Genomic DNA, 22,767 nt, shown 5'->3' on the forward strand with positions numbered 1-22,767 from the left:
CATGGATTCTCCTCTGATGTCTTTAGCTTTTCTTATCAATTTCCTTCACTTCTTATTCATATTGATTGCTTTCTGTTTCCTCCTTTTTCCTTTCGATACATGTTGCTAATTTATTTCTAATTGCTGCCTTCACTTCAACTCCTGAACCAGGATGGGCTTTTATCCAGAGTTGTCCTCTTTCTTGGTTGTGGAATTGTGGCTTTTAAGCCACATAATAAACTCTTCTCAAAGAACTCCCAAACGTTTCTGTATTCCTGGTTGGGACTGTCCTCTGATTGCCCATATTGAATGAAATGGGGTCATTATCACTGGTCCTTAGGCAAGCACTAACTTCCAGTAACTTCCATCATAGTAAGGTCCAAATTAGAGATACCTAGCATGGGGTGAATACCTTTAGTGCTACATTTTACTGATGGCTGCTTTAGACCTCAGTACATGCCTCCCAGTAACGAAGCATACTCCCTGCCAGCATGCCCACTTGTCTCCGGGTGCAGTGCTGCAGAGGTTTCCTCTCCGGTGCCCCCGCAGTCTGTCGGTCTTTGTGCCGGTCAGCCCTCTGGCTGAGAAGCAGCTGGTCCAAACTCCTTCCGGATAACATAACGGCCAGGTGCAATCCAAATCCCAAAGAATCAACCTGCTCTCTGGGCCCTGGGGTTTCACTGCCTTTCCCTGGCTCTAGTATCAAGTCCTGTCTTGCCCAGCCTACCTCCTCCTGAGGCTGCTAGCCTCCAGGGTCGCTGGCCCTTTGGCCTGTCACAAGAGCCAGCAGTTCCCTGTGGCTTCTCTCCCTTGGCTACAGGCTCTCAGATTATATAGACGGCCCAGGTGACTGTTATCACCTCTGGCTGAGGAGTAACTACCTAATTACCACCCAGGTGAGGTGACTGTGATTAACTGGGCTTTTCACCCTTTCTTGTCTGGATTGGGGGTTGAAGTCCCCCCCTTCCCCCCATAACACCACAGTTTCTCTTTCCGCACATTGTTAACAGGTGCTTCAGGAGTAGCTCATCCTGCTCTCTGGTTTGAGTTGGTGTCTAACTCACCTGTACCCCCTCCTGGACTTCGTTGCTTAACACATTGAGTCATACACACTCATGGTCCTGAGACTCTGAGCCATTAGTAACTCTACAACAGGTCCTGTCTCTCATCTAGAGCGCTGGCCCACTACAGCCTTCCTGAGTAGGCTGTAACCAGTGATGTTAACATTCCCCTCATGGACAGTCCGACCATTCGGGAATGCCAATTTTATCAAGTTCTTCTCATCAAGGAGAATTTCCAGTTCCTCTTTCTTCTTACCCAGATTCCCAGTATCAGTTTTTAAGCCACTGAAAATTTTCTTCTCTTCACTTTCTTTGTCATATTGGTTCAAATTTTTTGCGACAAGCTAAGTTTGTGCTTGTTCTGCATTTGTCTTCTGAGCACCCTCCCCTCTCTTGCTCTGACTGCTCCAGTTAGTCTCCAGCTGAGAAGATTAGCCCCTTCCCTAATGTAGGGATGTAGACCATTGCCTGGTACAGCCCCATCTTCCACTGGACTGTGTCCCAGTGTTCCACAAGACCAAAACCTTCAGCTTCATGCCCGGTGTGCAGCCAGCAGCTCACCTCCAGGAGTTCTCCACTTTGGCGGCAAGAGGTGGGGTTGCTGAATCTTTGAGAGATTTTCTCCCCACTATTTATCAGGCATTTGAGTTTGAGGCTTTTAAAAAGCCGGTTTTAAAGGGTGAGTAGAAATCCCTTCCCTTCCCCAGCTCCCCTCCTTCTCTCAGGAGTCCCTTCCTTGGAATGTAGACTAACTCTCTAGTTATGCACAGAGATTCCCACGCCAGACAGAGCTGACAAGACCCAAATCTCTTGTGTGAAAAGCAAGCAGCAGAAAACTGTCTGTAAAGGAGTGGAGCGTTGAGGGCTGGGCTGGGCATCTTTGGCTCTGCAGGCTTTGCTGGCTGTATGTATTTATATCTGTGCAGAACTATGCTCAGTAAAAACCAAGGTTAGTTAAATACTCCTTTTCTGTCTGTGCACCAGGAAATACCATGGCGACGGTGATGGAATACATGGGGAACGGAGCGCTGGATTCGTTTCTCAGGGTGAGTGTGCCTGGGCGTCAGTTACCCCCTTGAACTTTGCCTAGCAGTGCTGCCATTTTCCCAACTGAAGAGTCAGAGCACGAGCTGTTTGTGCCACCTGAGCCCAAGCTGAACCTCCCTGAAATGTAGCCTTCCCTACTCCTGCCTTGCAGAAACACGAGGGCCAGTTCACAGCCGCCCAGCTGACCGGTATGTTACAGGGGATTGCCTCCGGCATGAAGTACCTGACTGAGATGGGTTATGTACACAAAAGCCTTGCTGCCCACAAAGTCCTTGTGAATAGCAACCTGATTTGCAAAATATCAGGCTTCAGACAGTCCCAGGAAGATAAAATGGAGACCATCTTCACCACCATGGTAAGCTGCGGGGGACTAGCAAGGACTGGGAGCTGCTCTCAGTGCAGTACCTGTGCTGTGACAGAGCTGGATACTCATTAACTTTGTGGGGTCGTTGTAGGGGGGAAGTGGAGGGGCAGGGTTGGGTTTGAAGGTGCATGAGATGGGATATCAGGGACAGTCATTGAGGAACATAAAGATGAGCTCCCTGGGTAATATGGTTATTAGACCATCTCTTGTGCTTGGAAATGGACTGATATGTTTGTGCAGCATAGAATTTGAGAAGCAAAACTTTCCAACCTAGGTTCGGAAGGCAGGAGGAATTCCCTTGTACAAAGTACAAATCATGGAGGACCTGGAAATGTAAGAATAGAGAAGCCTCCTTTCTATGGACCTGGCGGGTGACAGAATCACCTTCCCTGCAAAAACCTGATAGAGAAAAGAACAAGTCCAGATCCCTCTGAGATGCTGAAAGCCCCTTCCACGATGGAGCCAAGGGTCTGAGGCTATTTGTGCAGGTGCTGCTGCCACCCATCAGAACAGGAACATAGTTCTGTCATGGTAGGGACTCGGGGAGTGTCTTCTTGCACCGCCCTGCCCCTGAGAGAGACATGTAATAGTCTTCTCCCAGCAGCTGGCGTTACTGCTGTAGCCATAAACCAATCTGGTTCCACTTCACAGGGTTTGTGAGAAAGTTTCCTTTGGCATCTGATTCCAATGTTTCCCAAAGCAAACCTTGGGCAGAATGGCCACGTTCTTATGCTGAATCTTTGCAAAACCGGATCTCTCCTGGTTTCGATGCAAAGCCACAATCAGGATAACCTAAAACTAGGCCCAGCATCGCCCAAGAGGTTTGCAGGCCTGATCTGAATGTTGAGTAGGGATCAAAATCTGAAGCCAGCTGAGTTTCACAGCTCTGCTTAATACCAGATGCAGCGAACCTGCCACAGAAGCAGTATGTTTTCTGGTTGCCTGGTCTCTTCCTGCTACATGAATCCAGTATTTGCATGTAAACAGTTTTCTTTTCAGCTGGAGATTAAAGTAAATGGCAGTGAAATGCTAAGGCTTTCTGCTTAAACTACCTATGAATCTGAATTAGTGCAACACAAATTCTTCCCCTCTCATCGCCTGTGTGTGTGTGTGTACGTAGACGGATTTCAGAGTAGCAGCCGTGTTAGTCTGTATTCGTAAAAGGAAAAGGAGGACTTTTGGCACCTTGGAGACTAACAAATTTATTTGAGCATAAGCTTTCGTGAGCTACAGCTCACTTCATCGGATGCATTCGGTGCCTGGGAGCTGTAAGCAGCTCACTCAGACTGAGGGTTCGTTGTGTGTGTTTTATCACTTGTAATGAAATTCATCGTTTTCAGTTAAGAATTTAAGACCTGTCTGATTCACATACATGCCTATTCAGCGTTCCCAGCCAATACACTTCCTGAACACACACACTCAGAGATGGGGCTTGAGATCCCATTACATTGCCCCAGAAACACACCCGCACTCCAAACATGACACTTGGAGGGGGGATCTGTCCTGAAGACTCCGTTAGGGAGGCAAATTGTAGGTTCAGGGGAATGACGCACATTTCCCCAAGAGCACATCTTTAGCATGGCAGTATAACGCTGCTCTCACTAATTCGCTTACAGTCCAATTTAGACCATTTCACTTGCCAGTGAAGAAATCAATGTACGGTATTTTTAACTGAAAAGCAATAAAAAATTGTTTCATTTGATGCCCCACTGCCAGCGGACATGAGCCAACACCATTATATCATCACATTAACCACGGCATTTGTATTTAAAAATGACAATGGATTCTTCACTCCAAAGAACACGTACTGTCACAGGCAGTATTCTGGTAGCACAAAGAACTAGCGGCTGCTGACACACTGCCTTCAGCCAGCCCTTGGGACTGAGGGTGTGACTCTCTCTGCCTTGCTGGCTTGCGTGGGGAGCTGCTGACGCTCACCAGCTCTGGCAAGCCTGGCACTTAAAGATCTGGGTTAATCTGAGTGTCTGATGCTGGTGGAGTGTTCCACACGTCCCCCCAGCCCAATCGAGTGTCAGGCCAGGGAAGAGCCTGACTTGGAGGCTCTGTGGAATTGGAGGGGAAAGCATGTCGCTCGGAGCTATAACTGAGACTCCGAGTCCCAAATGTCATGGATGGAAATCTCGTTGGTGTTAACGAGAGACTGGAGGCCAGATATATCCCAGTTGAGAAAAGGCTGGAGAGTCCTGTGGAAGCATCAGGTTTCTCTCTGTCTAACAAGCAGGGTGTGTGACTGCTGGAGTCCGTCTCTGTCCCTAGCAGTTAATTTTATTAAAGTTAATGTTTAAAATCAAATTTACACAAGTTAAGAGGGAAGGTACTGTAACCTCTGGGGTCAGGCTTGGGTTATGGGGGATTGCAAGTCTCAGTTACAAGATTCACAAGGTACATACATATCACATAACCAGCATAGATCCAGATGGGGGTGTGGGAGTTTAAAGCATCAGTGGCTAAATGGGCTCGGGTGTGCCCCCCATGGAATGTATCCAGAGTCCAAGTTAGTGTTGGCGTAGTGCATAAGCACATGGGTGCTAGTATTAGCTGAGAGGAGCCCAGTGCCGGCTGTCCCACGTGCAGCCAGAAGGGTTCTGCAGACGCTAATTACAAGAGAGGTGAGGTGGGAGGGAGTGGCAGTGTGTTTTCGTTCAATATTAATGGATAAAATGCCATCAGCTCCTTCAGGAGACTGAATCTCCCACGTTACTGTTTCAGGTCTCGCCCTGCCCTTCAGACTAGCATTGGTGCTTGTTCCACTGTTAAAGAATTTGGTGCAAAGTTTTCCCCTCGCATTAAAACTGCACGTGGTGCCAAGGTCTGTGGTCACTAAGTGCTCCACGACACAGGTGGGACGCATGCTGATCGGAGGTGTTAGTGAACCTGTGTGAACGCGTCCCTTGCCCTGCTGTTGCTGAGAACCTCATGGTTTCCTTTCTTCTGCCTGGCCAGAGCGGGAAGAGCCTGGTGCTGTGGTCAGCCCCCGAAGCCATCCAGTACCATCGCTTCAGTTCTGCCAGTGCCGTGTGGAGCTTTGGCATCGTGATGTGGGAAGTGATGTCTTACGGGGAGAGACCCTACTGGGACATGTCCAACCAGGACGTGAGTCGCTTTGCAGCCACTGTCCTCTGACCCCCACGGAGAGAGCGGCACTTGATACGTGACCATGTTTCAATGCTGGGCATTCGTGGATAGCGGGAATTGCAAGCCATGCATGTCACTCGAGTGGCTCTGTAGTTCCATCTTGGGTTAATGTGGTGCAGGGGGATGTTTGTATATTTTTGGCCTATAAGAGCAGGGCTATGCAAATAATCCAAAACATTTAAAAACAATTGTTTCGGGTTAAACAAGATGGTCTCTTCAGCCTGAAACAAAACTTTTCATTTATTTTTTGACTGTTTTTACCCTTTTAAAATGTTTAATGACATTGAAATGGTCCCTTCTGACCTTAGTATTTATGAATCTATGAAAGAAAATTTGAAACAAAATAAATAATTTTGAATTGATACATTTTGTTTTAACATTTTCAGTACAAAATGTTTTGTTTTTTTCAGGGTTTTTTTCCAACCAAAACAAACAATTTGGCAATTTCAACACGAATTCACTAAATTCAATTGATGCAAATCGGCAATTTGTGGTGAAAAATGTTTCCTCTGAATAATTTCGCTTCGCTCTCTCCAAGCAATGGGAATGTCATACTCCAATAGTGCTGACAGACAGGGACTGCTCTGCTGCTCTTCAATGACTCCTTTGTATAACTCTCTTCTCTTCCTGCCCCGTGTGGGATTTCAGGTGATAAAGGCCATCGAGGATGGGTTCCGGCTGCCTCCCCCGATGAATTGCCAGCCCCCGCTTCACCAGCTCATGCTGGATTGTTGGCAGAAGGATCGCAATGAGAGGCCCAAGTTCTCACACATCCACAATATCCTAAGCAAGATGCTTCAAAACCCAGAGCCACTGAAATGTACCACCTCCACTTGCACCAGGTTAAAATCTGCCTATATCACTGCTCTTTCTCTTTAATTCTAGAATGCTGCAGCGTTCACCTCTGTATGTATCCCATAGGCCACCCCACACAGCTCACTCCAGGTGCTGAACTCAGTTATGCTGAAGCAAATCCAGAGCCACTCCATCTAAATCATTGCAGTAATTCCCAGACATGCACTGCTGTAACTGAGATCAGGATTGGGCCCTCTGAGTCCAGTCTGCCTCATGGAATATGGCTGGATTGCAGGATTCCTGGTCAATTGAAGCTGGGTTAACAGAGTGCTGTGTGGATCTCACTGGGCTGACACCAGTGATATGAACCTGCCGAGCCTTGGCTCCAGTGAGTTGCCATAGGGGAATGGCCCCAGTTCTACCCTCCCACTCCTCTGGGAACACAGGACCCTGGATGCAGCAGAACCAATACTACCTCATTGCACAGGGTGGGTGGCAGGATTCCCAGAGGGCCCCCAAGGAGTCTGTCTCCCCTGCCCCCCATCGATCTGTGTGGCACCCTGCATGCCAGCGCAGAGACAGGTATCGTGGGAAGTGAGATCCAGCGAATGCACCATTGTGAGGTTCCCCTGGCCACACCCACATTGTTTGATGATTTCTCCCACACTGCCTCTACTGCAGAGCCAAACCTCTCCCCTCCTCCAGCTAATGCAGCACTGACGGGTCAGAGACACACTCTCCTCAGCTGCAGTGGATAGGTCTGGGAGCTCTGGCTGGAGGAGGATTCTGTAACTGAAGTTGACTAAAAGCAGAACCCTTCAGATGAGGAACCAGGGGTTTAAGAGCAGCTCCTCTCCTGACTTGTCAGCAGAGACGCTGCACGTTGGGGTGTGTGTCTGTGTCAGGCCATGTTATGTGACTGAATGACTTATAAGCAATTGATAGCCATGCTGCATGGCTACACTGGTGCAGCTGCAGGGCATCTGGGACTTTCAGGTGCCCTGCTCTGCTCCGGTTCTTGGTGGAGGGTGAGACCTGCTCCAGGCAGACTGAGCCTTCTCTATTGTTGGATCACTTGGGATGAAGATGAAGTGCCCAGTAACCTAGGATCACAGCCAGAGACAGCTCCTGATGGAACTGCAGAACATTCTGTGATCCCAGATCCCCACAGAGTGGGTAGGAATAGGGAACCAAATAGCCACCATCCCTCAGTTCTTCCCTTCCTTACATGGCCAGTGCTCACAAATTTCATGTGCCTTGCCTCAACTGTTCCCTGAAAACTTGCATGGGCCAAGCCCACTTTCAGGCCTGCTAGAGAGGTAGCTGCCAGATTAGTCCTATGGATGGGAGCTTAACCTTCTTTTGGTGTGATCTAACTGCTCATGTGCTGTTTGAGTTGGCAGGCCTCACAATCCATCCATCCCCCTGGCCGAACGCACTTTCTCAGCCTTCCCGTCCTTCAGCTCCGTGGGTGAGTGGCTGGAAGCCATAGAGATGGGCAGGTACAAAGATAACTTCACCGCTGCGGGGTACTGCTACCTGGAGTCTGTGGCAAGGATGATGGTCCAGTAAGTGAAGAGTGTCCTAGAAATAAACCAAGAGAATAGATGCAGCTTGAAAAAGCCTGCTCTGAAATACCAGGCAGCTGCTATTACATGTGAGCAAGAGATATGCATGGAGCGTCTGACACCCTGGGAGAACATGCTCCAGGAGAGGTTGGAGCTGCATGTGTTTGTGTGTGTATCTGTCCTTTGTTTGACCTGTGGACTTTAAAGCTGGAAAACCGGAGGCTACTTATAGTATTTATGGGTGAGTGGCTGGCCGGCTACCTCTCCCAGCACAGCTCAGATCTTACCTGGAGTTTATAAAGCTGGAAATAAATAGTCCTATTTCCAGATAATACAGGTATTACAGCCCCCAAGTGAGCTCCATATCTCACTGTAACCCTTTTCCTCCAGCCTGCTTCCTTTGGGTTTGGCTTCTCTTGTCGTGACTCCTGTCACTGTTCCAGTCTTTCTCTAGTATAGTGGAGATTATAATGTGGGACCCCGTCCAAAGTCTGCAGGGCAGAGAGCATCGGTTGCCTGTGAAATGCCCAGCATGCTGCGGGCATCCATGGTCATTGAACAGTCTCTGTCCCTGAGCTGCTGTCTCCTTTGTCTGGGACTCCTTGTGTGGGCTGCTCCAAAGAGAATTGCATGGGGTTTCGCATCCACACGAGCTGTAACCCTGAGTCCACAGTTGCCTTTTAGACTAAAATCTCCATTTCTACCATTTGCTGGTGGCCTTGGGGTCTGACGCTGCGAACTCACCTTTGCTGTGGGGCTTGTTTTCCAGAGATGTCCTGAGTTTGGGAATCACCTCAGTGGAACATCAGAAAACCATCCTGAGTGGGATCCAGACCCTGCGAGCCCAGGTGATACAGATGCATGGTCGAGGCGTGCAGGTGTGAGCCCAGCAGGGACGGACACTTTCAGAGCATTGACTTAAAACTCCCTGGGGACAATGGTGCAGCAGGGCCGGAGCTGGCCCCTAAACTGGACCAAATCTCTGAGACTTTATCAAGAGCAGCTGTGTGAGTGGGAGGTAGGAAGTACAGGTCTGCTGCAAACTAGTCATTCCAGAGTAGCGAGGGAGTCCAGGAATTGGTGTTTCCTTCCTGGGGTTCTCCCTACAGCAGCTTTAGTGCAGTGTGCTTGGTTGGTTGTGTTTTTCCCCAGCAATATTTTGTAGGATGAGAGTCAAGCTACAATGATGCTGTTTCACATGGTACCTAGGTTAACAGGGTGGACTGGACACTTGTGTACTGGATTTGACAGTGTTTTAGTATCTAGTGTTCTACTGATAAATCCATAGGTATTTTTTATACAAGCTGATGTATTTTACTGACCCCACGAGTATCTTCTGTTGTATAGAGTCCAGAGCACAGCACACTCTAATGGCCTAGCTTTGAAAGGTGACTTGGCCCATCCATTCCTGGCTTCCAGAGGAGATTCTGAATTCCCACTCTTCCCCAGCGTGATCCGTTCCATTCCAAGAGTTACCTCATTAAGTCACAAAAAGTGTGTGAAAAGTAACTAATTCAAACCAAAGTGGCAGGCAAAAGTCCCCAGATTCCATCAGAAATGGGACAGATAAAATTAGGGAGTCAGGCTGGAAGAATTATTATTGTATTATTGAGAAGAATACAGCATGTATCTGTTCTTCTTCAACTGGACTCTGTCCATTCCCACTCTTGGGTCGTGCCCACAGCCACTGAAAGAACAACTCTGGTTACAGGTGAGTAGCCTCCATTTCTCCGCCATAGACTGTCCCAATTAACTCCCTAAAACTGTTCTCTGGAGCAGGACTAGAAATGGCTTGTTAGAATCACCCTGTTAAATCCTAGCATGATATTGACGTTTCACATTACGGATCAGTATCACACTATGTCAGAGCCAGACGGTGCATCCCAAAGCTGGTCACTGGGTGTGAGATGCCTGTGCTGTAGCACCAGGAAGAGTTGGGCCGTGTGTGCTGTCTGTGATGAGAACGCTCTACACTGTTTGGGAGTTGGTTTGATTAGCCACAGTTGGGGTGTCAGTTTGAGGTAATCTCAATGGTGATGTTACCAGATTAGATCCCAAAACAGGAAATTCTGGCCAAATGGTGGAATTGAGTATCAGAACGGAATCAATGAACCAATGGGATCTCTGAAACTGTCGTGAAATCCAGACAAGGCAGGCAGTATCAGCACCTTGTTTTGTTGTAAATAACAGGCCCAGTCCTGCATTCCTTGCACATCAAACACACCCATTGTCCTCAGTCAGGGATCAGACCCTACATCACCAATGGCATTTGCTTAGCAGTACAAGTTTCCTTTAAGTTAGTTAATTAAATGGATTTTTGCAGCCTGGATTCAGTTGGATGTACAGAGTTTTGTAGGCCTTTGATTATCATCTATAAGCATTACAAGTGAATTATCGATGATGAAAGACAAAGATCTACAAAGGGAATTAATGCAGTGGAAAGTATTCAAAGCACATTGAGAAATCTGTTTGCATTGTGATTCAGATGTGCCTACTAGACTACACCATAGGGATAGAAAACTAAATTGAAACTAAATACAGGACCTTAACTCCTCATATCCCCTGTAGTGTTGGCACAGTATTTACCCACTGCCTGGGCATCCTTCCTTCTGCTCTAAGTGAAACAAAGAGGCAATAGTATGTTTTACGTTGGGGATCTAACACTTTTATTCAGAAAGATATATTCTGATGTGGGCTTTTTTAATTGTCCATACTTGAGTAAAATTCTGTTTCGGCTCAGGTACTGTGATCTATTCAGAGTCTGGAGACCTGGAGACCAAGGGTTTTGTTAGCAGGATTTAGTTTTATTCAGATTTACGTTGGTTTTGTTGCATTTCAAAGCAAAAGGGAACGTTCTTCTTGAGAGGAGATTTTCTCAGATAACATTTAACGAACACTGCCTGTAAGGTGGGGAATGATGTGTACACATTTTGTGACTCTCTGTTGACAGTTGCATGGGACTTGGCTGGCTTGCTTTCTTGGTTATTTTGTACTGCCTCCTTGCCTCATCAGGCTGGATTTATATCTGTTTAGTTCCACAGAGGGACAGTATGGCCCTGGGGATGGATGTACAGAGAGTGTTCATCATGTCACTACATTAGATCCTCTAGATATGGCACCAAGAGGGTATGTATTTTAAGTACAACAGAAGTCACAGCTAAAGCTCTTTGTAATGTTCCTGCCCATAAAGAGGCTTTCAGGCAATGTCACAGCCAAACTCTCCTGTCAAAGGATCCTGAATCCAGGCAGCTCAGACTGTGTGAGCTGACCTTGAGGAAGTTGCCTCCTTTCTTTGCAGGCTTCTGAAACAAATTTAAGCAATTCCTTCTAGTAAAGATAAGGAACAATGGAGTAACCAAAGCACAAATTGTGTGCAAAGCAAGAGATAAGAAATATTGCCCTGTGGAGAACTGGACCGGTCATTTGTGCTACAAATCTACAGAGCATGCGGAAATCAACATGCCTTTCAACATACCATTTCTTGGGGGAATTGCTGGGGTCGGGAACTCTCCCTGAGGTAGATAAACTCTCTTCTCCTTTTCACTTCTTCAGTTAAGAAAAATACACCTGCCCCAATGTCACCTCGTTAATGTTTAATGGAAAGAATTTGTCTTCAGGGTTCATCTAATTCCAGCCCACTTAGTCAACATCCTGTTGTTTCCTACCCAGACAAATAATAATTGTGAACTGAAACCTTCATTTGGTAGAAATGCCAGATCCTAAGGATCAAGTGCAATTTGTATGCTCTTTATGTTTACATTTTATCTATAGAGAAAGTGTACTATAGTCCTCTAGGTAAGAAATTGAACCAACTTGATTCCTGATCATTTCATTGCATTTGAAATCTTCCCTCGGGTTCCCAGTATCTGTAACCTCTTGGCTGTGATCATTTCTAAGGGTCGTCTGCACTCTGGATGGTGTGCAGAGGGGCTGTGGAGACCATTTCTGGAATAACTGGGTCCAGCTCTGGGCTCTACTCTTTAAATAGGTGTTGAAAAATTGGAAAGGACCCAGAGTACGGTGAGACAAATGAATTAAGGTCTGGAAAACATGCCGTACAACAGGAGTCTAAAGGAGTTCAATCTATTTAGCATATTAGACAATGTTAACAGGTGACTTGTTCATGATCTGTAAGTACCTGCAGAGGGAAAAGCTACCTGAGGACTCGAATCTAGCAGACAAAGGCATAACAAGATCTAATGGCTAGAAACTGAAGTCAGCAAAGTTCAAAGTGGAAATCAATTGCAGATTTTTAGCAGTGACTCTAATCAGCCATAGGAACAGATTGCCAAGAGATGTGGTAAATTCTTCATCACTTGGAGTCTTTAAATCAAAACTGGATCTCATTCCAAAAGATGGGGACGAACTGGAGCATAAATTGTTGAGTTAGATGCAAGAATCGCTGAGTGAGGTTCTTTGGCCTGTATCGTGCAGGAGGCCAGACTAGGTGAGCATAATGTTCCCTTTGGCCTTAAAATCTACCATGCTAGCAGAGGAACGCCTAACATGAGCCCAAGGGCTGGAAGTTGAAGCTAATCAAATTCAGACTGGAACTAAAGTGTGAATGTTGACCCATGAGAGTAATTCACCATTGGAATATGGTATTGAGGGTCGTGGTGGATTCTCTGGCACTGGCAATTTTAAAATTGATTGGATATTTGTCTAAAAGATTTGCTGTTGGGATTATTTTGGGCAGTTCTCTGGCCTGGGCTAGGCAGGAGGTCAGACTAGGTGATTACAATGGTCCCTTCTGGCCTTGGAATCTGTCTCTATAATTGGCAGCTCTTGGAGCCAGATGACTTGTATTCTGGAACATGTAATCAGTCCACTGTCTAACCAAGGAGCAGCGTATACAGTGGTATGGCTCCCCTGAGCTAGATGTGTCCTGTGTTTATATCCAATAGAATACTATGCTGCCAGATGAACTGGCAGACTACCTAGAGGCTTGGCAGTGGAGGTTAAAAGGCGGGGAAGTCCCAGTAGTGTTTCAGCAGCAATGCTGCGGCTTGTGGGATGGTCAAGTTTCTTGAGTCCTCACAGAACTGAGACTGAAATGGGAGGTTCCCTTCCCAGAAGATTAAGCATCATTCCCTGTTGCCTAGGAATGATTCAGGTTCCTATTTTTAGAGAAGCCCTGCACACCTAAAAATGGCAACCTTACTAACCTCAGATCTGCTTTCTCTTCAATCAGTGCAGAGGCTCCAGGAACTCAGTAGCCAATAGGTAGGTGACAGTAGCCTGATTTAAGGAAGGATCTAATTAATTCAGAGCGATCACGACCTGGCACCATGGAGGTGACTGTGATGGGGGTGCGGACTGGTTTCTTGGGAAGCACTTTGCAGCTGAAACATGCTATGGAAGCACAGAGGAGGGAGGAGACGGATGTCCCCAACCTAGGTATTACAACATTAGTGAGTGGAATGGCATAAGCAGCAGCTGGCTAGAAAGAGAGACCAGCCTTTACTAACAGCCCAGGCAATGGAGCAGCCACAACAGGAAGAATCAACCACTACATATAAATAGTGTGGGGGTGGTAAAGCTGTTAATGCATGGCAGGAGGGGGAGAGTCAGCGCACAGCTGCCCTCTTAGCCCCAGCTTCTTAAAGGACCTCCTGTCTCAGTAGTTAGCTGTGTACTGAGGGGCAAGTTACAGCTCCATTGACTTCACCAGAGTGACGACCGTTTATGGCAGCTGAGGATCTGCTCCTACGTTCTGAAACACCTGGTTTAATGTAGTCAAAAAAAGTTCTTTCCCTTCTTCTCAATTATAATCAGAATTGCAAACTGCCGTGTCTCATGTTAGGTGAACTCTACCTGTTTCCAAAGTGAACCAGGGAGTTTAATTACTTTGCTAACTAACTCTTTTGAGGGGCTCAGGCTTGGTCATTGGAAGGGGCTCTCTGTTAGTCCCATCCAAAAGCTCTGTACTGTGTCTGTCAACAGAAACAAGACATAACATTGCCCATGTCAGAGAACACTTCCTTGATCTGAACAATAAACTTCTTTAACTGCGCTCCCTCATCAACAGTGCAGCCACTAAATAAGATGAATGGAAGATGTCATTGATAGGGTCCTACCAAAGTCATGGTCCATTTTGATGAATTTCATGGTCATAGAATTTAAAAAATTATAAATTTCATGATTTCGGCCATTTAAATCTGAAATTTCACAGTGTTGTAATTGTAGGGTCCTGACCCAAAAAGGAGTTGTGTGGGGGGGAGGGGTTGCGGTACTGCTACCCTTACTTCTGTGCCACTGCTGGTGGCGGTGCTGCCTTCAGAGCTGGGCAGCTAGAGGCTGGTGGCTGCTGGCCGGGAGCCCCGCTCTGAAGGCAGCACAGAAGTAAGGGTGGCAATACTGTGACCCCCACCCCAAATAACCATGTGAAACCCCTGCAACTCCCTTTTGAGTCAGGCCCCCCCCAAGTTGAGAAATGCTGGCCTCCTCCTTGAAATCTGTATAGTATAGGGTCAAAGCACACGGAAGTCCAGATTTCACAGTCCGTGATGCGTTTTTCATGGGCATGAATTTGGTAGGGCCTTCATTATAGACGATTGTTATATTTTTAATATTAACTTCTATCCCATTAGTAGCTAATCTTTAGGGCTGTGTTCAATACCTTATAATTAAATGAATTAGCAACACTGTTTGTCAGCTGCTCGACCAAGGGGATTTATTCTCTTTCCCATCCAACCTTGGACACAGTGAGAACCGGCTTCCCTCCTCTGTTAGTCACAGGGATGCCCTGATCACTTGGGTTGTAAGGAAGGTTTAATGCTTCTGCCCCAGTACTCCCTCTCTTTCCCATGGGGCATCAGTGTAATCTGACCTATTGCAAGGAGAATAAAGAACACTTTTTTGTAATCAGCAGGCTTTACTAAAGCTAATAAATGCAATTACAACAGGATTAGATTGTAGACATTAATGCGGCCAAGGCACCAAGTGTCTGTGTGTGTGGCAGAAACCACACCCAAGTAGGATTGTGCTCTGGTCTCCCTTCCCCTCCCCTGCTCCAGGAGTAGGAAAAGCCACTGAACCCAAATCGGAGTTCCTTAGCTTGTCCCATTGGCCAAAGGCACCTCGCTGCCATAAGCCAGGCCACAGTTCTGGACCTCTGTAGGTATGGGGCCGTTACCTTGTATGTAAACAGCTGAGCTCCCAGTGGCTAAATGCTGGGTGCTTTTCCTCAGTCATGGCTCTGGCTGCAAGCATGAAACAAAAGAACAGCCGTTAGATCCCAGATGTCCTTCTGCAGAGCAAAGCGACCCAAAGAACTTAACATGCAAAGGCTCAGTGACCTCCTCAGGCACGAAGACTTTGTCAACATCTGCATTGGCAAGTGACATGGTGGCCAGTGAGAACCAGCATTTCCCTGCAGGAGGGTGCTGAAAACCCCCATGTTGTCACCCCCTTGGTGAATTCCTTGTCTGGGTAAGTGAGGAGGACTTGTCAGGCTGTTAGTGATGTCCTGGTTCAGCACATGCCTGTATGGCCAGCAGGCCATGCTCCGAGGGATGGATTTTCTGCACCCATCATGCCTGGAGAGCCTGTTTGCTTATGCAAGAGGTGCCCTTGGAAAGACACTGTAATCTGAGTAACCAAAATTACTCCAGACTCACAGGTCAATTATATTTTTAGTGCAAACAATTGGCCCTGAGCAGCAGCTTCAATCCCCCCTTCAAAGAGGCTTATCAGCAATTGCTTCCTCTGTCCCTGCACGCTCCAGTGAAACAATCTCTCTTCTGGAGGGGGAAGGGTGTCCATCTGCCCACCTTCCAGGCTGTCTGTTCAAATTCGTGCAAAGCTCCTTTGAGGGCCTCTGCATTGATCTGCTAACAACGCTGTGACAAAGGGTTTTCTTTGGATGATGACGATCAGAACAAAAGTACTGGTGCAAAAAGCACTCGACAGGCAAAGCTGCTCTTGGCATGCTGCTTATGCAGGGCGATGCTAGCGGGGGGACTTAATTCTGTTAGCTTACAAAGGATAAACTTTGATTCAGGTCTTGGCTGAGGGCTTGACATGAGGCCGTTATTCTCACACTTCGGCTTTTCCTTTTGTTGCTTAGTCTCCGGCTCCCTTCCGGCAAGGATTCTGTGCCTCGTGTGGCTGCCAGGGCCAGGGGCTTCTGGTATTTCTCAGGAAGAGTATGGAGCAGACCCGAGCGTGTCATCCCCATCTCCTGCTAGGTGTCTGAGCATATTATTGGCTTCCTCAGACTCATTTTTCTACTCCTTGCTCCGGTAGCATAATTGCCACCTCAAGCCATGAACAGGGAGCAACATTTAAGGGCTTTTCCATGTAATCCCTAACTAATACCTCTCCATTGAAAATGCAACTCTGCCTGGGTACAGGTCATTTGCCTGCAGCAATTTGGCTGTCCCGCGGGGGCGGGGAGGGGGAGATAATTGTACAGTGTCCCTGCTGTTCAGCTCCACCGGCATTAGCTGCGTTAGGAGCCCGTGCACGGCCAGGCTGCCATCTGGCACCGGAGTCGGAACTGGTCTCCTCAACTTCTCTCCCATTGTTTGTTAAACCCGCTTCTTGCGTCTTGTCTTTAGGCAGACAGGCCCTGTCCTGAAGGATTTACCTGTGTGGGCCATGCCCTGCACAATGTGGCCCTAATCTGATCCGGATCTCTGGACACTACCACAATTCCCATAATCCAAAGTGGGGCTGGGCAAGTGGGACCAGGCAAACTGGTGTCTCTCTGCTAGGGGATACTGAGGGGAGGTTTTAAAGTAGGAAAACTAGCATCATATTCAATAGCGTTAGTACCCACGAGACCTGAGGGAAGGGACAGCCTGAAATGAGGATGGTCCAAAGTGCTGATCTTAAAAGCACTCAGCACAAATTAGCTCCATTCTTTAATTTAACAAGAGTTCATGTGTTCAGACTAGCGAGGTATTAAATACTGCGTTCCCCCCCGCCCCTCCCCAAACCAAAATTAGAATCAAGTTGGTTCAGCAGTTTAGGTTTTTTGATATTCATTAACCACATGTGATATATTGTAAATACATACTGGAAAAGTCTATATATATTTTTATAAGTTTCAAACAAATGTAATATAAGAACACAAGGGACACTGAACATTTCACTATTTGAATTCTAGTCAGGCGTCTCCAGGAATCATTATTGTTTTGGAATAATAATATAATTAATAAAGCTATATTGACATTTTTGTTAACTTTGTATGTATTGACTCATGTTTGAAGGTTGCAATAAACAGATACTATATGCATAAGTGAAACCCAATGCCAGCTGTGCCAGGACTTGTCTGTGTGGGTTTATTTCAGGTTTTCTAGTGAAATGCACCAATTAGCACAGATGGCAATTATCAGCCAATTAGTAGTTTAAGCTCTGGCAAGGTGTGACATAATATGTCAATGGTTGATTAAGTAGTGTGCATGCTGAAAGGGAAACCTCCCCTCCTGCGGCAGAGGTGGTTGGTAAGGCGGAAGTAAGGGGTAACCCGCCCCGTGATATTTTTTTGCCTGGTGTTCTACCTCAACAATCCATCCCAGGTACTTTCTTGGGTGAAGAGCTGTCTCCATCTGCCTGTTTCCAGGAGTGAAGGATCCCTCAACATTATTCCAAAGAGCGGGTGACCTTGGAGCTATCAGCCGTACAGTCTTGCTGTCAATACAGATGCAAACTGTCAGTCTATTATGCATGTTGCTGCAGGGAGGGGAGGGGAGGGGGAAGGATGCTTGGGATAGAGGGAAAACCACGGTAGATTCTGTGCGTAAAGCCGGTAATTGTTTTATTGAGTAAATGAAAGCAGCATACAGCCAGCAGGTTAAATGAAAACGCAGCACAGAAATAGGCCTTTAGAAATAACCAGTTCAGTGCAACTCTTCGTCAGCCCCTATTTCTTCTCTCAAGGGGCTTGAATATTAATTCTAATCTACATAAACAAAAGCCCCTTTTTGGCATCCTGACAGTAGCAACAGCTGCTGGAAGGAAGCTGAATGGAAGCTAAAATGGGTGAACTCCTCTGTGCTCCCTGCAGTCTACCAATTAATTCAGCTAGCCTCCACCAGGAGCTGTCTCAGCAAATCACACGGGCATTAAAGAAATCATCAGAGGCTTTAGCAAGTCAAGGGGATAGTACACTCGCCTCTCCAGCTGGGAAATAAGGCCCCGGTTCTACCAGCACGTAAGCACCTCCTTAGTCCTGCTGAAGTCCGGAGTAAAGTCACATGCATGCTTGTTTGCAGGAGTGGGGGCCTACCTCTTGTCTCACTAGCAGAGAAGCATTGGCTCCATCAGTTCTCCTCTCCTCTGTGCCAGGGGACTCACTGGTCTACTCTCTAGGATCCTGCAGAAAGTACGAGTCCAGGTGCAGTTGGGAGGGGTGAGTACAGACCACGGATCCAGGATCTTTGCCTAAGCCAGTGGTACTTGGCTTACGGGTCACTTGCGCTCAGCTGTGGCCTGTGTGACATCCTCAGGGTACTATATACATTGTGTGGATGCTGCCCACATAACACTTACAGAGCTGCATATGCAGCCCACAATGATAAATAGATTGAGACCCACTGTCCTAGGGGCTGCCCTCTTCTGGAAGGGGCAGGCTGGACAGGTGGGGTCTGACTCCTTTAAACATGGACCAAGGAGCTTAAGTTCATGCCTGTCCTGCACAGGTGGGTGTGGGGCTCATTAATCACTGAGTGAAGATGTGCTTTTGCTACACCCCAGCATCTCCAAGGGAGCTTGCCAGCTGCGTGGTGAAGATGCTGCCTTTGTAAATCAAGCCATTTATAATTGAAATCTTGTCATATTGAGACAAACCCTCCACTGGCTGCATGCGGCAGCACACAGAAAGAACTGAAATCATTAGCGGCTGCCTCCCTACACGTGAGGGAAAGGTTAGTCTGAAAGGCAAGGTTAGCAGGGGAGGTGCTGGGGCTAATTGGAGACAAAACCAAGGTTAAAAAAAATTGTTCAGGTGACAAGACAACCACGCCCTGCCCAGAAATACAAACCAGCCCTGACCTTCGCCGTCCTCAGGAGCTCTGAAGGGGAAGGCTCGGCAGGAGGAGCAGCCTAAACACTGAACATCTGCTGGTTTGCCACCCTTTGGCACTGGGACTGGTGTTTAAATGCACTCGGCTGAGTGGATCTAGTGTGATTTCTGCGCCAGCACTGAGTAGTTGAATTTGGGGAACACTGTAAAGCTCATGCTCCTGAGCATAAAGAAGTTGAACAAAATTTAAATCATTAAAATTACAGTAATTAAAGGTGGGCTTTGGGGGATCTGGGGTAGATAAGGTCAGATGAATAGTTTTTAATACAAATGTTTAACTTTTTTAACTGATGGAAATGTAATTATTTGATTGAAACAACTAGGGGCACGAGATTATATAAACATTGCTAATCAGACAATTCAACAATGTTTTCTAAAATTATGTACTTAAAACTGTAAAACAGATTTTAACTCTAGAAATAAATATAAAAACAGGGCCATGGTCCCACTTTGCATCAGGCCCTTCCATTGGTACAATGACTACGGGAAGGCAGGAGCCTTTGACCATTGCTCTTGTCCCCACTCAGCATCCCAAGCCTGGGGCCTTGTCTCGAGCGCTGCGAGGATGGTCGCGTTAGTCTAGTGAGTGTCAGTAGGGCACAGTGTGGCCCTGCCTGTAGTGACGCAGGAACTCTGCTTGAGTTAGGTTGAAACTCACCGTTGAACAAGTATTTCCCACCCCAAGATGCTCTAAAATCCTCATGCTTAGGCGCATTGTCTTGAAAATCGCAGTGCCTCATGGGCCTCTGGGGAAGGGTATGTGATCCAAGTTTGGGGGGGGGGCAGAAGTGCCTAAGATATAGCCCTCCTAAAAGATCATGTGTCACTTTCAATATCACAAACACATAGTTTAGACCTCCCAACACCCCCAGCCACGCAGTGGGAAGTACCATTGCGCCCATTCCACACAGGGTGAGTTGAGGCACAGAGAGATTAAGAGACTTGCCCACGGTCACCCAGAGTGTCTGTGGCAGAGCCGGGACTTGAACTCAGATCTCCCGGGGCAGAGTCTGGAGCTGTAAACCCACAAGACCAGCCCCCATCTTTTGCCTGACAAACCTTGTCTCTACCTTAGTGTTTCATGTGGGTGAAAGGAAAATTGCCAAGAACTGAGTTGTTACAGCCCCACCACCTGTCTAATTAGCTGACATTAATTAATGGTATGAAATGGGCTCCTTCACTTCTGCAGTTCAGGAAACAGTTCCACTGCTGCGGGATCTCCATCTCGCTGAGCCACGCTTGAGCAATTCCCTGAACTGACCAAGGAGGAGGCTGGTTTTCTGGCTTATTGGATTAAGCTGTCGTATTGAACAGCGTCAATGTCTCTCCGCTCTATTCATGTTGGATGCTTTCTCCGTATAGCTGTTCACAGTGTTAGAACTGGCCCCATTGCTGGGACTGGTTAGATAAGCTGACATTGACTTTGGGGCTCTTCCCTCCCACCCCCCAGGCTGATGCAGGTGACTGGTCTGCAGATATTTTCTGTACAACACACCAAACCCCCCATATCACTTCTTCTAGAACAGATCCTGCAATGCAGCAGAGGAAAACATTACAGCCCCATCGATTACCATGTGTATGTCTTGCATATTCAACAACATTCTTAGCATGGTACCAACCTCTCCCAAGAGGAAATTACCTTCTGAAAAATGTCTGCCACAAACACAGCAAACATCCTGGCTAATTGTAGCTGTCCCACCCGCCAAAGGAAAGCCCCGTCTGCCGGAGCTACAACTGCTACATTAGTTTCAGAGTAGCAGCCGTGTTAGTCTGTATTTGCAAAAAGAAAAGGAGTACTTGTGGCACCTTAGAGACTAACAAATTTATTAGAGCATAAGCTTTCGTGAGCTACAGCTCACTTCATCGGATGCATCCGATGAAGTGAGCTGTAGCTCACGAAAGCTTATGCTCTAATAAATTTGTTAGTCTCTAAGTGCCACAAGTACTCCTTTTCTTTTTGTAAGGAGAGTGATCACTTAAGATGAGCCTGTGATGGCTCATCTTAAGTGATCACTCTCCTTACAGTATGTATGATAAAACCCATTGTTTCATGTTCTCTGTGTGTGTATATAAATCTCCCCACTGTATTTTCCACCATATGCATCCGATGAAGTGAGCTGTAGCTCACGAAAGCTTATGCTCAAATAAATTTGTTAGTCTCTAAGGTGCCACAAGTATTCCTTTTCTTTTTGCTACATTAGTGTTTGCCTTTGATAGCCTGGCTGGATCCTCCCAGAAAGATCTATCCCAGGGTTCCCAAACTTCATTGCACCTCAACCCCCTTCTGACAACAAAAATTGCTACAAGACGCCAGGAAGGCGGACCGAAGCCTGAGCCCGCCCAAGCCCCACTGCCCCAGGTGTGGGGGCTAAAGCAAAAGCCTGAGGGCTTCAGCCCCAGGCAGGAGGCCTGTAACCTGACCCCCACTGCCCAGGGCTGAAGCCTTCAGGCTTTGGTCCCAGATGGTGGGGTTGGGCTTCAGCCACTGGCCCCATCAAATCTAAGCCAGCCCCGGCGACCACATTAAAATTAGCTCACGACCCACTTTGAGGTCCCGACCGACAGTTTGAGAACCGCTGGTTTATCCAGTTCTTTGCTGAAATTGCTGCTATCCACGTCTCCTCTGTTTACAAAATTCCAAAGTCTTGTCCCTCTCCAAGCCTACTCTGCCACAGCCCTGTCTGCATCTAGAAAGGAAGCCATCTGATGCATGGATGGAAAACAAGTCAGAGAATCCCTGCCCCAATGGGGATAACAATGTAGGGAGTGAAGGTCCCGTACTCTGGTCTGTGATAGAGACAGGACAAATGGGAGGGGAATACAGTGCAATCAATCACCAAGTAGGTTTATCAATTGCCCTTCAGTGTAATCTGTTGTCTGGTTTATCTCCACTTCCTAACTGGTCTCAGGTTGAAAGTTTGATCAGAGTATCCCCCCCAATCCCATCGCATTCGTGGAGCTGTGCCAGTATCCATGGGTGTAGGTCCATGCTCCAGACTGGGTGGGTGTGACATGTTGGGAGTTGACCTTGGCATATTCCTTCAGCAGAGTGTGTTTACCTGCCATGGGAAGTAATGAGACAAGGTGGGGGAGGTGTAATCAGAGACATAGACACGGCCCATCATGGGACACCGCCAGTACCAGGTCGAGTAATCGAGACCGCCGGCCAGGGAAATAACCCACTTCCTTCCTTGATGAACCAAGGGATGCACCCCACCCATGTGCTTATGCGCTACACCAGTACTGACTTGGACTCTAAATACGTTGGATGGCGTACTCAAGCCCACTTAGCCACTGACATTTTAAAAACTCCTACACCCCAATCTGGGTCTATGCTGGTTATGTGCTATGTATGTATCTTGCAAACCTTGTAACCGATACTTGTAGTCCCTCATAACCCAAGCCTGACCCCAGAGGTACAGTACCTTCCCTCTTGTGTAACTTTGACTTTAAACATTAACTTTAATAAACATTTTAAATCTTTTACTGGACCAACTTCCGTTGGTGGCAGAGACAAACTTTGCAGCTGTTCAGAGCTCTTATTCAGGTCTAGGAGAGGTAATCAGAGTGACACAGCCCTGTGCAAGGTGGAACACACTGTTTTGCATTAAGGTTGCAGGAGACCAGTTAAATGAAGTGGGCAATTAACACCTCTGCATCACAGGCCAAAGAAGGGTTAGTAGGTTACAAATTGTCCTAATGAGCCATAAAACTAGTGTCTCTGCTGAAGCCAGGCTTTTTGGTGTCTAGCACAGTTAGGAATGTGAG

At 47.1% G+C, this 22,767-nt stretch overlaps 1 protein-coding gene across 3 annotated transcripts in view; it reads left to right on the plus strand.

Annotated features, from left to right (window-relative positions):
* Positions 1-14,172, plus strand: part of EPHA10 (EPH receptor A10) — a 113,803-nt gene extending 99,631 nt beyond the window's left edge. For 2 of the 3 annotated variants that reach the window (XM_038377567.2, XM_038377568.2), the window contains 6 exons: positions 2,025-2,086; positions 2,239-2,442; positions 5,416-5,565; positions 6,256-6,449; positions 7,806-7,970; positions 8,740-14,172. In XM_038377567.2, coding sequence (XP_038233495.1) covers positions 2,025-2,086; positions 2,239-2,442; positions 5,416-5,565; positions 6,256-6,449; positions 7,806-7,970; positions 8,740-8,854 — 890 coding nt within the window. In that variant the 3' untranslated portion in view covers positions 8,855-14,172. The remainder of the gene's footprint in view (positions 1-2,024; positions 2,087-2,238; positions 2,443-5,415; positions 5,566-6,255; positions 6,450-7,805; positions 7,971-8,739) is intronic. The other variant, XM_043505876.1, reaches the window with a different exon arrangement.
* The last annotated feature ends 8,595 nt before the right edge of the window (positions 14,173-22,767 follow it).

The sequence above is a fragment of the Dermochelys coriacea genome, chromosome 19, assembly GCF_009764565.3.
Source record: "Dermochelys coriacea isolate rDerCor1 chromosome 19, rDerCor1.pri.v4, whole genome shotgun sequence".
NCBI lineage: Eukaryota > Metazoa > Chordata > Testudines > Dermochelyidae > Dermochelys > Dermochelys coriacea.